The sequence below is a fragment of the Adiantum capillus-veneris genome, chromosome 14 (assembly GCF_014529385.1).
Source record: "Adiantum capillus-veneris isolate H3 chromosome 14, ASM1452938v2, whole genome shotgun sequence".
Lineage (NCBI taxonomy): Eukaryota > Viridiplantae > Streptophyta > Polypodiopsida > Polypodiales > Pteridaceae > Adiantum > Adiantum capillus-veneris.
Window position 1 is genome coordinate 7589538 of NC_140944.1, and position 12425 is coordinate 7601962.

Sequence of the window (12425 nt, forward strand, 5' to 3'; positions counted from 1 at the left end):
AAAAAAATTTACCTAACAAATGCCAAGGTTGTTTCAACACGTACATACGGATCCCAATCCGTACTATACAAAACAGATTGATCTGTACAAGAAATTTTTTTATTAAAATTAAAGAGACTTGTTTTCGCTCTAAAAGCTGTTTCCTTTTCTCTCTGGTCTTTATTCGAAATGTCCTAGAAATTTTAGTGAATTTAGGTTTTTTCACAAGAGTACATATTTTTACATACATAAAAAAATATTATGTACAGAACAACGTACAATACGTATAGATCCGCCACGTACAGTACGTTTGGAACCACCTTGATAAATGCTTTGTCTATGCATGAGATACAAGATGTTAAGCAGCCTCCTTGACTTGACAGTTTGCTTCAAAATAAATTGCTTCGAAACAAATAACTGGTGTTAACAACAATTTTACTCTTAGCTATGACCTTTATTAACTCACTTGATAGCTGCTGTTGCAGCCACAGTTGTCCCTGCCCAAGCTTCCAAGCCGACAGCCTTGTCACAAAAATGAATGCACAATTGAGATGTTGAGATCATTGACATAGAAGTAGTATTTTCAAAGACCTTATGCACATTGAAGCACCTTGAGAAGACTTGAAGTTACTAGAGTGCTGCATGTCCATCCTGTAATATTGGTTGGAAATTGCAAAAGCATATATTGCAGGTAGTCACTTGAAACGCTCTCTGTTGTCACAAACAGGACTAGTCAAACTGCTTGAAAACAAGAATATTTTGATGAAGTTAACAAAGAATAACCTCAGGCCCCACACACAGTACTGACTGAGGTGTTTAACTGTAAAAAATATTATGGAAACAACACCACTCAAAAGAAACCTGGAAAATCTGTTGGCAAGAAAAAATCCTTGAGGAGCTTAGGAACATTGGCTGGTAAAGACCACCCTCCAGATTCCCTTAGAGGGCTGCTTTTTGATGACTCCCCAACTGGAATCTCTTCTATGCTCACGAATTGGTATTCATCCAATATATATCTGTTAGTATACATAAACGAATCAAATGACCATCAAGAAAATAGTGTTAATTGTTTATGTCCGTAAAACTGACAGACAGAGGTCTGAGTGATAAGCTAGAGTGTTAAATTCAGAAGGCAATCACTTAAGCAGATTTATGATGAAATATTTTGACTAGCAAAAGTACAAGCAAAAGTTCACTCGTCCTAACGTTAATCACACCTACGATTTATTTGGATGGACTATTCATTGCCTGAATATTCATAACTCCAAACAAAATGTTGTGCAATAGAGGTTTTCTGAAAGCACTAGGCTCAAGGTGTATTAACAGGGAACCCGAGGGGCAACTTGCAAGCAGTGATGCAATTTTCTAAAAACACCAAGGGCCGAAAGGGGGTAGTGATGAGAGGGTTCGCTGTGGTGAGATACCTGTCTGTTGCACAAAACCACAGATCAGCTGCTACAATGTTGATAAATGGAAGATGTATTTTCAAACAATGGCCCAATGTTATTCCTGCACTGGCATGCATCATTACTGTGACTAAGTTGTGATAAGCCTTACATTGGACAACTTCAGCATTGCAATGGAACGTTTATAGGCCAACAGTGTGTAGTGTTAAGCTGGAAAGGGCAAAGTGAGTCCCATCCCATCACCTTCTCCACCCTAGATGTTCGTTGCATCTGTGAGACCAGACAACTTGGAACGAAGATGACCATGCTGTGGGCAGGCATATTCTTTCTTGGTGGGACAGCAATTGCACAGAGGCACAAAACCTCAGCATGATCATTACAGGTAAAACCCTTCTCGGCTGTGGCATTGGCCTTTGTGAGAGCGCCCATGCAGTAGCTTTACAGATAAATAGCACTGATCTTAGTGAAGCAGACACTCGTATTGCAGGAAGGAGAGAGTACTGTCGCATGAACAGGCCTGGGCAAGTTTGGTGGGGCGAAGCGCTGCTGCAGCCATGCCAGACATGAAAGCAGCCCATATAAGCTGCTTGAAAGCCTTGTGGGTCTTGGCGGCCCCTGTGCCCACCCTCATCACAGCCAGCTGAAGCTCTTCGCAAGAGATGTCCTCTTGGTACTTGTGGGTATGAGAGACCCAGAGGAGAAGGGGGAGAGCTCTGAGAGACCAAAACAGGGCGGTCTTCCATGGCTAAGCCTGGTCAGCGCCATCACGCACTCGCAATGTGCCCATACATACCAGCTTTCACACACGTGGCTGCCGGAGGCTATATATCCGCCCTAATGCAACAATTCTCTTGCATTCTCTTCTTGCCGTCTCTCGGTGTCTCTCAATGCCTGGAGCATCTCAATCCACAAATTGAGTTACTATTTCCAATTATGAGCTTCCTTTTTATTCTCCTTGAATCTTCAAAGAGCCTTAAGGACCTATGCCATAAAGTAAAGAGGAAAGTCAAACGTGTATGTGAGAGAGAGAGAGAGAGAGAGAGAGAGAGAGGAGGAGGGGGGGGGGGGGGGGGGGGGGGACTACTCCCTCGCCTTAAGTTGGTAGAGGTTAGGTTTTTAAATCCTAACCCCCTTTAGGCCTTTCCCTAAGTCTTCAAGGTTCAAAATTTCTTCAAGGTTCAGTTTCTCTTGTCTCCCCGGCCATCTTTTTCCAATTGGGCATGCCACATCATCACTTTGTGACGTTCCCCCCTCTTGAAAGAATTGTAATTGCCCTCGATTAGCCTCCAAAACAGCCAAAGAACAGAACCTTTCTTCACTAGACACTAACTCTATGTACCCATACACCAGACTCCACCAATCCAACACTTCTACGAAGACATGAGTCACTAATCAATCACATTCCTGTGGAGGGTCTCACATACAAATCATGATAATTGTAACCATACAGCAATCGCATCTAGATCGAGCTGATCTTTTCATGGATGTTTTAATCCACTCAATCTTGTTACTATCACATTCATATCCTTTCTTTTGACATTTCAATCAAGTAAACAATGACCATGACCATCCCCACAAGACAATACATCCACCTAGCATTCATTTCACAAAATCACACACTGAGTTCACACGGTGTTCACATTGAACGCTCTGTTTCAATCATTCAATCTAGCCATCTCATTCCGTCCAAAACTCTTGATGTACCTAGATCACTATGCAGCGTCCAGCCATCTCATCCTTTTGGAACTCCTGATGCACTCACAATAGTATCTAGTCATTTGATTCAGATAAAAATCTTGATGCACTAGAATCACATCCAGTTCTCATTTACTTAGCCATCACATCCAAATCTTGCTGATCTCTAGCAAATGTCTAGATGCACTAAGTCAAATCATTCACCAGACAAACTGCTGTAGACATTTCATCTTTCTCTACATGTCTCTAACAACACACACATGAAGGAGCACGTGTTCAACTCAATCAAGGAAATTTCTAATTCAGTGCACATATTTTCATTGAGTCATTCCGCAAAATGTTGTCAACTTGTCGGTATCTTTAAAATCTCAAAGAAAAATTAGTGACTTTAGAACCTAGGAAATCTGTGACAAAGGAGTGGAGTCTTTTGTGCAGTCTGTGTTGCACTAGATTCAACCTATCGATTCAGTACCTTTTGGCCTATATAGACACTACCAATATCCTAGGAAATTAGTGACTTTATTCAACTTAAGGCAATCTGTGACAAAGGAGTGGAGTCTTTTGTGCAATCCGCGCTGCACTAGATTCAACCTATCGATTCAGTAACTTTTGGCATAGACACTGCCAATATCCTAGGAAGGTTCAAGGTACAGCTTAAAACTAAAGGGAATTTGTGATGTTCTCCTCCTTTATCCACTTTGCATTGAGGGCCAAGAAGTACCCTTGACCAAATTATCCGGTGGACCTAGCTTACCTTTCTATTCTTTTCTTGTGCCATGTGACTTTATGGTAGCCCCGCTGGCCTCCCTTGTCCATTGGTACCTCAATCGTCGGGATTCTCAGATGAACCATACAATAAATTATATTGCTCCGTTGTAACCCTCAGATGCACTATCATCTGATTTTCTTTTTTCTCTGGAATCCTCTGATGAACGTCGATCTTGGTTCCTTCTCTTCACTGGAAGACTCCTGCTCTGTTAAGGTAGGATAAGTCAACGAGCCGGCATGCATACGAAAACCTTGCTTGGCATGTCCTCTAAGTCTCTAAATAGAGTCAAACTTCTGTTGCAAACAATACCATCGAATCTCTTTTGGCAAACCACAGCAAAACCACTCAATCTGGTACTACAAGTGACCCTCCAAAACGAGGACAATGGCAAATAGGTATCCCAAAACCTCTAGCAGTAGTCGTCCAAAGTATCCATTGTAGTCATTCTCAAATGATGCGAAGTCGTGAGGACATCTTCTCCATATTTTTCCGTTATCCAAGCAGAAGTAAAAATTCTCTTGAATTTTACCCACTTCTTAGGTGCTTCTCTGCGCAACAACGCAGTAGACCACCATGTTTGTGCATTTCCTTAAAAGTAAGATGCCGCCCTTCGCACCTTGGAGCATTCTAAGAAGCGACCTCGCGAGAAGGCAGTGTCAAACTCCTGTATGAATTCAAGGGCTCGATGGGTGTCTTGGTAGCCTAAAAACGTGTCAAACTTAACAACTTGACCCCATCCTTGAACTCCTTGGTCTTCTTGTTCTTGTTCTCATTGTCATAAGAGGACGCGCTCTCCTCCTCTAAACTACTAAATGGCCTCCCATACCTCCTAGTGTTTTTCAAAAAATTTCTTTTCATGCTTTATCTCCGCTTCTTCCGGCTTTTCTCATACTCTATGGAACTAGTGAATGACGAACTGTCGGAACTCTCTGAAGACGAAGAAATATCTAGGTCATCCTCGAAACGAACATGCTTCTTCGATTTGCTTACCAACTCAACAGTCGACTTCCGGCCCAAATAAGCGAGGAAATCCGCTGATTTCCTCTTCTTCCAAGGATGCTTTAAGCCTTTCATTAAATGGTTCATCTTCTTTTCAAGAGCTTCGTCAAACTCTTTCTGCGAGTACAATTTCCGCTTCCTTGCACTCAGCTTTTCTTTCAACTTCCTTACCACTTGAGAGGAGACTTGATAGCCTCTCGCCATCTCGAGTGAATATAATCAATTGGGTAATTCTTCAAGTGATTCACATATTTCGAGTCCTGGGAGTACTTGATCAATTTTTTCACACCCGTGTTAACCTGCAGTTGACATTTATACTCCGCTCTGTCAAGATTCCTCGCCAAAAATTTGCTAAAATCTCTATTGGTTCTTTTGTTCCCACATTGGGTTTCAACTTCTCTTCATCTCCCCGCGAACCGCGACCCGAAGGTCTGAGGGGTGTTATCTCTCTCAAATTCTCCGCGAGAACCCATGTGTGCTACAGAAAGGATCAGATCCTCTGTAGTAGAAAAATCATTCTGAGACCACCGTTACATTCTGAATTTTGATAGCATTGTTACACGCTTGGACACTACAAGCGAGAAATCGATAGCGACACAAACAAAAACTGCAAAATAATTGAACTTAGACTCTAGAGAGAAAGAGAAAGAGAGAGAGAGAGAGAGAGAGAGAGTTCCGAGCCAAGATGCACTGCCCCAAAGATTCGCACCCTATTCGGTAATTCTTTCGCAAAGTACAACTCTCGAGGGTCCAATTCACTTCGAGACTCTGCGTCCAGATCCTCTACGGAAGCGTGGCCCTCTGAGCACTTATAAACGTTCAAGGGTTTCTCAAAAGCAGAGCCCCAAAAGCACTGCACCCAGTAGCATCTGCTCCAAAAGCTCCACACAGAAACTATTAAAAATCTACCATCGTGAAAGGCAAAAATCCGCACCTCTGCCCACAATGGCATGCTGCCATGAGTCTGCCATAGTCATACATATACCTCCGTGAATGCCTCCAAGCCCAAAAGCAGCTGACCAAAAAGTCTCATAGCGGCCACGCAAGATCTCTCCACAACGCCAAATACAGCTCCTACACAGGTGATATATACCTAGATAAATCCAAGATAAGCCCAGATTCACCCTTGAAGGAAAGTGCAAGGTATAGACCCATGGTAGTCAACCACAAGACAATATAACCATCAGCTCCATCATGCATAGTATTGACTAAATACCACGACATCCCCACTAACGTCACCAGTGCCCAATAGTGGGTGTAGAACTAGGTACTAACATATGCTCCCCAACACAACACACACCACACGCACACACACATGAGCATACATCAACACAAAGTTCAGCGTGCTGAGTTTCTGTCATGACTCCGGAGATCAAGGGCAGACTCGGCCATAATGAAGCCTAGCACTAAAAGAAGCATTAAATCGAAAAAATTAGCACAAAAATGAGGTAGTTGATAGGGCATACGCACCACAAAAGATAGAAAGAATTAGCACAATATCAACTGGTCGTAACTCGGACGAAAACTTCACAATGTGAAGTCTGCATGTCCGCAATACGACTAAAGAATATACCTAGATGAATCCAGGATAAGCCCAAATTCACCCTTGAAGGAAAGTGCAAGGTATAGACCCATGGTAGTCACCCACAAGACAATATAATCATCAGCTCCATCATGCATAGTATTCACTAAATACCACAACATCCCCACTAACGTCGTCAGTGCCCAATAGTGGGTGTAGAACTAGGTACTAACATATGCTCCCCAACACAACACACACCACACGCGCACACACATGAGCATACATCAACACAAAGTTCAGTGTGCGGAGTTTCTATCATGACTCCGGAGATCAAGGGCAAACTCAGCCATAATGAAGCCTAGCACTAAAAGAAGCATTAAATCGAAAAAATTAGCACAAAAATGAGGTAGTTGATAGGGCATACGCACCACAAAAGATAAAAAGAATTAGCACAATATCAACTGGCCCTACAAAGGTGATGCTCTTGAAGCATAAGAATATATGTTGTGCCACCCACAAGGCATCTTTGAAGCTCCTGTCTCAAACGATCCCTTTGGCGTACAAACTAGGGTCCACCTTGACCTTGCACGTTCCATGAGATGATGTCGTCGTGGCAGCCAACCTTGCAATCTTCGAAGCCACCTTGGATGGGGAGTAATCTGCATCCGAACGACCTCGAAAGAGGCGTGCCTGCAATGACTGTCCAACCTATGGCAAGAATCCTGATGTAAAAATACATAACAAGGAGCAATCTAGGTGTCTGCAAAAAAGACAATGTGTCTACAACCAGCTACATCAGACGGTGTCACAGTAAACTTGGTTAGCGGCCAAAGTGTCTGAATCAAGTTTGTCACTCCCAGGTCCCCAGAGTGGTGCAAGACATGGAGCCAATCTAGTATTGTATGAGATTCCACTCTATGTGATTACTACCATGCAACGGAAAGGAGAAACCAACTGCTCTATCCAAGGCCTCAGCGCCTCTAGGTGCCATAAAGAGAACATGTACTCTGAAACAAGGTGCCTCGTGGTCAAGAGATGAGTCGCCACCAAGAAAGCGCATACGTAGCGGAAGAAATCCAATCGTTGGCGAATGTAAAATGTCACAAAATGATGATGTGGCATGTCCAACTGATGGATATGATGGATAAAATGATTATTTTATAAGTTGTACCAACTTATGGGGGTTCCGTTCCATAGGGCCCATGGGGAAAAAAAGAAATTAAGAAGAATGGCATGCAGTTGCTGACGTGGCAGAAATTTCCATAAACTCCGTTGACGTGGCAAGCTGTACGGACGGCCCGCAAATTGCGCTGACAACTGATGTGGCAGCGTATGGATTTTCCGTGAATTGTGTTGGGTGTTGAAAGCGCTAGCTTTTGGGCCATGATGCTTTTAGAACTTCAAGCACTAGCTTTTGGGCCTATAAAGATGTAATTAGGGTCACTCCCTCTCTTAGATTTGCCAAGCTTGGGGCGCTAAGCAGAGAAGACCCTTGAATGTACTTTGCTCAAGCATTAATATAAAAAAATAAATACCGAAAGGGGCGCCAAACTTTGGGGCCAATACCTCTAGGCACGGAACTACGTCGGGCCGTGTCGTCTCTCTATTAAATTGTGATAAGATTCTATTGAGTGATTTTTTAGTATTGCACGTATGTCGTGTCAGATTCCCGACTCAGGGTGTCCGAGTCCGTTACATCAAAACTAGTCAGCCCGCGAGGGAGTAACGCAAAAGGCGAAGCCTGCACCAAAAGTGGAGGCCTCTTGTCCCTCCCGAGCCAATCGGCTCATAGCGAAAGCACTGCCAAGAGAGAGATCTCCGAGCTATTTAGGAGTGTCCTCTCCCCAAAGCCGTTGGTGCAGTGTGAGATGGGCCATGAGATGAGGCTGAGGGGCCAGTGGGGGAGATGGGAGGAGCGCGAAAAGGGGTTGGGGAGGTGGGGACGGAGCAGAGGAGTCGGCAAGCCGAGGGGGGGGCTGAGGTGGAAGGAGACTCCTCAAGAATATCATGCCGTAGAGGGTCAAAATGGTTCCCTGTAGGAACCCAATGTTGTTGGCCTGTCGTAGGTTGGCCATCAGGGGGGTTGTACAGCGGACTCGTCCCTGACGACGGCAACCATGTACATGATGTCAGCCATCAATGGACATGCCGCCCATCTATGAAGAGGTGACATGTCGCCTATGCACCCTAGGTCTCTGTCTATTGTGCCTAACCAACCTTGGGAGGCTGAGTGTGGCACGTGTCGAGTTCTCATGTGAGGACAGGCCTTTGCAAGATGGCACATCTGTCTACATATGAAGCACTCGTTCGGGAGTCTTGAATACTCCACCCTCTGGGCGGAGCTAGCCGCCACTCACCCTAGATGGAAGGGCTACCTTCGGAGAGTGTCCGTGTCTCGAACCAAAACATGTCCTGTGGATCTACCTGTTGCCTTGGCAGCAATTGAAGCTGCCATGCGCGGGGTCTCCATGATTGTCCCAATTCTTACAACCAATCCTGGATAAAAGGGAGAGATACTCTCTCTTCAGGCCAGGGAGGCAGATCAAAAAGGGAAAATATGCTTCCTTAACAAGACCATGGCGCCACTATCTACTACTCAGATGGCCAGCGAGCTCATCAAAATGACCTTGGAAGCCATCTCAGGAACCTCAAACACTGCTCAGCCAAGTGTTGATAATCTTGCAAATGACAGAGGTTGCTTGAAGGCGCTTCACCTTTGCTGCAAGGCTCGCTTACTCCGTTGGCGATAGAGCATGTTCATAACAAATAAATTTTATTTCAAATAAATTACAAACAATATTCTCAAACAGAGTTCAAAAGTATCTAAATACAAAGAAAATAAAAATCATACAAGGTTTGTCTCAGTTAGTCGAATTGGAAGGACAACCGGTTTTCCATTCTTCTCCAAAGTGATGGTTCAGTTCTAGATATGAATGGTAGCATCATTCTTATCGTGCCAAGGCATGCCCAAAAGAGTGTCGCAAGGCCCTAACTTCATGATGTGGAAGCCATGGAATCCTTGGATAGTGACCAGAAGAGCATCAATGAGTGGTACAACTTTATGAGTTTTCCCTGTGGAAAACTCGGCCTCAAGTTCTCCAGCAAACTTATCATATTCAAAATTTACCTAACTCTGGATGAATGAAATTCTCGAGGGCCTTGAAGCCACTGATCTTTCTTTATGCTCCGCACAATTCTTTGGAACCATCGGCTACAAAGATGCCTTAAATATCCCGAACAAGTCCTACTGCAATCTTTATTAGAACATACATAAGAGGTGTGTCCCGTCTGAAAACATTGGAAGCACCGCCTTCTTGTTGTTACAAGGTCTTGCAAGTTGAGTTGAATTATCGCAAAAATCCGGAGAATTTGTACGTTGTTGTCAAGGATTCTTGGTGTTTGTCAGTTGCTCTTCTGTTCATAAGTTTGTATCCAATTGCAGCATGATCCATAAGCTCTTGGATAGTAGAAACTTGTTGGACAACTATAGCATGATCCATAAGCTCTTAGATAGTAGAAACTTGCAGAACAAACAGTATTCATGTAGCGCTGATGGCAATCCAATGGTATAGCAATCACACTGGTCCTCCAAATAGTACAAGCTTGAAGAAAGACATCCGAAGGTAGACAACTAGGAACCTCTGGTTGTAGTCTTCCATGGTCTCCGTGGCTAGCTTTTCAGGTTACCCCACTCTGCCAGAAGCTGCACTTCAAATAGAGATGTCATGTGGCTCCGAGAAAATATTTTCTTGAAAGCTTGTCAAGTTCTAGGAGCATGCGGCTTTGTAGCTATGAACTCCATCACTACATAGCATTGTCTTTAAACAAAGTGGTAGCTCAATAGATCTTTGATTTGTCAGTGCAGTTCCCAAGGGCATAGATATTATCAAACTGTTGCATGATGCCATGACCTATAAGGCTTTCTTTCTATCTTTCACTGGTGAAAAAGTTCAGGTAGATCCACCATCCTTGAAGTCCTTGGGTTGATGCCGTGCAGATCTAGGATGTGGATAATAATAGAGGTACCATACGGACTCCAACCATTGTATCTAGGTGGCGGTGGAGGAGGTGGTGGCAATGGCTATGGCAACAGTGGTGGCAAACGCAGTTGCACAAGGTAGAAGTCAAATGGTTAAACCATGTTCCTAAAAACTCCCTTAATCCGAATAGAAGACTATGTAGGTTGTCGAGAAGAGGCCCTTGTGCTTTCTGGTGCCATGTGCCAGAGGGAGGGGGAACCTGAGGCAACACAGGTGGCAACATGTAGCTTAAAAACTGTTGGAAAATCAGGAGGTTCTCCTTAGGATGCCTCAAGAGTATGCCCCGGATTGCCTATAGGAGGAACAGTAGGCACCCTCTAGAATCTAGAAGTGCCATCTTGCTCTATCTATTCTTGAAGGGACCGGTATGCTTTCAGAAAAGCAGACACTTGAAGCTCTAATACCACTGTAACCGGAGGGCACCATGTGCCAGCTAAAAGGAACACACTAGAACAGACTTTTAACACTTCAAAAAACTGAACACACACACACAGATCCACGCGGGAGACAAGGAGTGACGGAGTTGCATTCCCATAATGCATTGGCGCCAAAACCCTAGCACCCCTTTCGATATTTCTTTATATTGCTTCAATTGGTTACAAAATACGGGGCTCTACTCTGTTTCTTCACAAGGTACAATGCCAGAGAGAGACCCCTGTGCATATATTTGAAGGCCGTTGTCTAAATTGATGACGTGGCGATCCCAACCCCAAGAGGACAAGGAGTTAAGAGTTAAAAACTCTAGCCTAGAAGAGCCTGAAGATGTGGCCGTGGGGCCAAAGGGGTTAGACAATTAAAAACCTAACCCTTTCCAACTTAAGGAGCACCCACTGAGAGGCCTAAACCCTAACTGACAAAAGGGTATTTAAAAAATTGCCTTAACTTGTTGACGTGGCAAGCTGTACGGAATTCTGCATTTTGCGCTAGTTGATTCGGACTAATCTAGTGCATGCTTTTGGGCACTAAAAATTATAACCTAGATGATTTTGGGGCTCTACTTTTGGGCATCCCCTGTACTGTTTATAAAGACCCGTGAGGGTCAAGTTCTTGAGAGCATTTCGACGCAGAGTATCAGAGAGCTTGGGGAGTTGTACCTTTAAGCAACAATAAAGAAACACCGGAAGGGACGCAAATCTTTGGGGCCAAGGACAGGACTCCGTCATTCCATGTCGTCTCTCTCTCTCTCTCTCTCTCTCTCTCTCTCTCTCTCTCTCTCTCTCTCTCTCTCAAAGAACAGTTGCTATACACTGAGTACAGAGAGACTTCTAGAGATGCTCAAGAGAGCCTGTCTTCTAAAAGAAGTACAATTGTGGTTGATCAGTTGCAGGGTTGTATGTACATAAAGGTGGAAACTGAGAAGAATGATGAATAAACCACCATGAAGAAGCATAATGCCACGTGATAGTGCCTCTATCTGAAACGGGCTCGTAGGGTGGTAGACGTTAGCTTTCACCCGATTCTTTAACACTTGACTATACGACACAAAGCAATGACTTAATAGGAACTTGTAACTAGGAATGGGATTACACTTCAAAACAAAAGCACGGCCAGGAAGCTAGAATGCTCCCAAGCAGACAGCGACACCTATAGGCCCCAAAGGTTGGTGCCCCTTTCGGTATTTCTTTATTCTATAACAAAGGGAATAAAACCTGTGATTCTCCACAAGCTGTTCCGCACAATCTGGGCTGAAATCCATCTCTTCTGGCCCGATTTCGGCAGCATAATTGTACTAGGACGCTTCACAGTTAGTATACCCACGCAATAGATGACTTTCCCGACGCATATGGACGCTTGCAAAACCTGGCGAGAATCTACAGCACACTGAATTCTCTGTTTTCTGCCCCAGAAATGCGCCAGATCACCTCTACAGCGGTCCCCTCGCGTCCCCTAACCTCCTGGAGGTATTAGGGACCGTTTAGGGCCGAAACCCTAAACCTGCAAAAATACAGAGCAGGCTGTAATTCCCTGTTTCTCTGAATTCACATGTACCTACGGGGGATTAGCCACTTAGGGGG

The 12425-nt window shown here is 44.2% G+C and overlaps 1 protein-coding gene across 2 annotated transcripts in view; it reads right to left on the reverse strand.

The window, feature by feature from the left end:
• RUS5 (root UVB sensitive protein (Protein of unknown function, DUF647)) overlaps positions 1–12425 on the reverse strand; it is a 108310-nt gene that overhangs the window by 61289 nt on the left and 34596 nt on the right. The window contains exons 1-4 of one of the 2 annotated variants that reach the window (XM_086528249.1): positions 1629–2213; positions 841–995; positions 590–690; positions 446–501 (exon numbers count right to left, since the gene is read on the reverse strand). In XM_086528249.1, coding sequence (XP_086384375.1) covers positions 446–501; positions 590–690; positions 841–995; positions 1629–2128 — 812 coding nt within the window. In that variant the 5' untranslated portion in view covers positions 2129–2213. Of the gene's footprint in view, positions 1–445; positions 502–589; positions 691–840; positions 996–1628; positions 2214–12425 lie in introns of those variants that run through there. The other variant, XM_086528250.1, reaches the window with a different exon arrangement.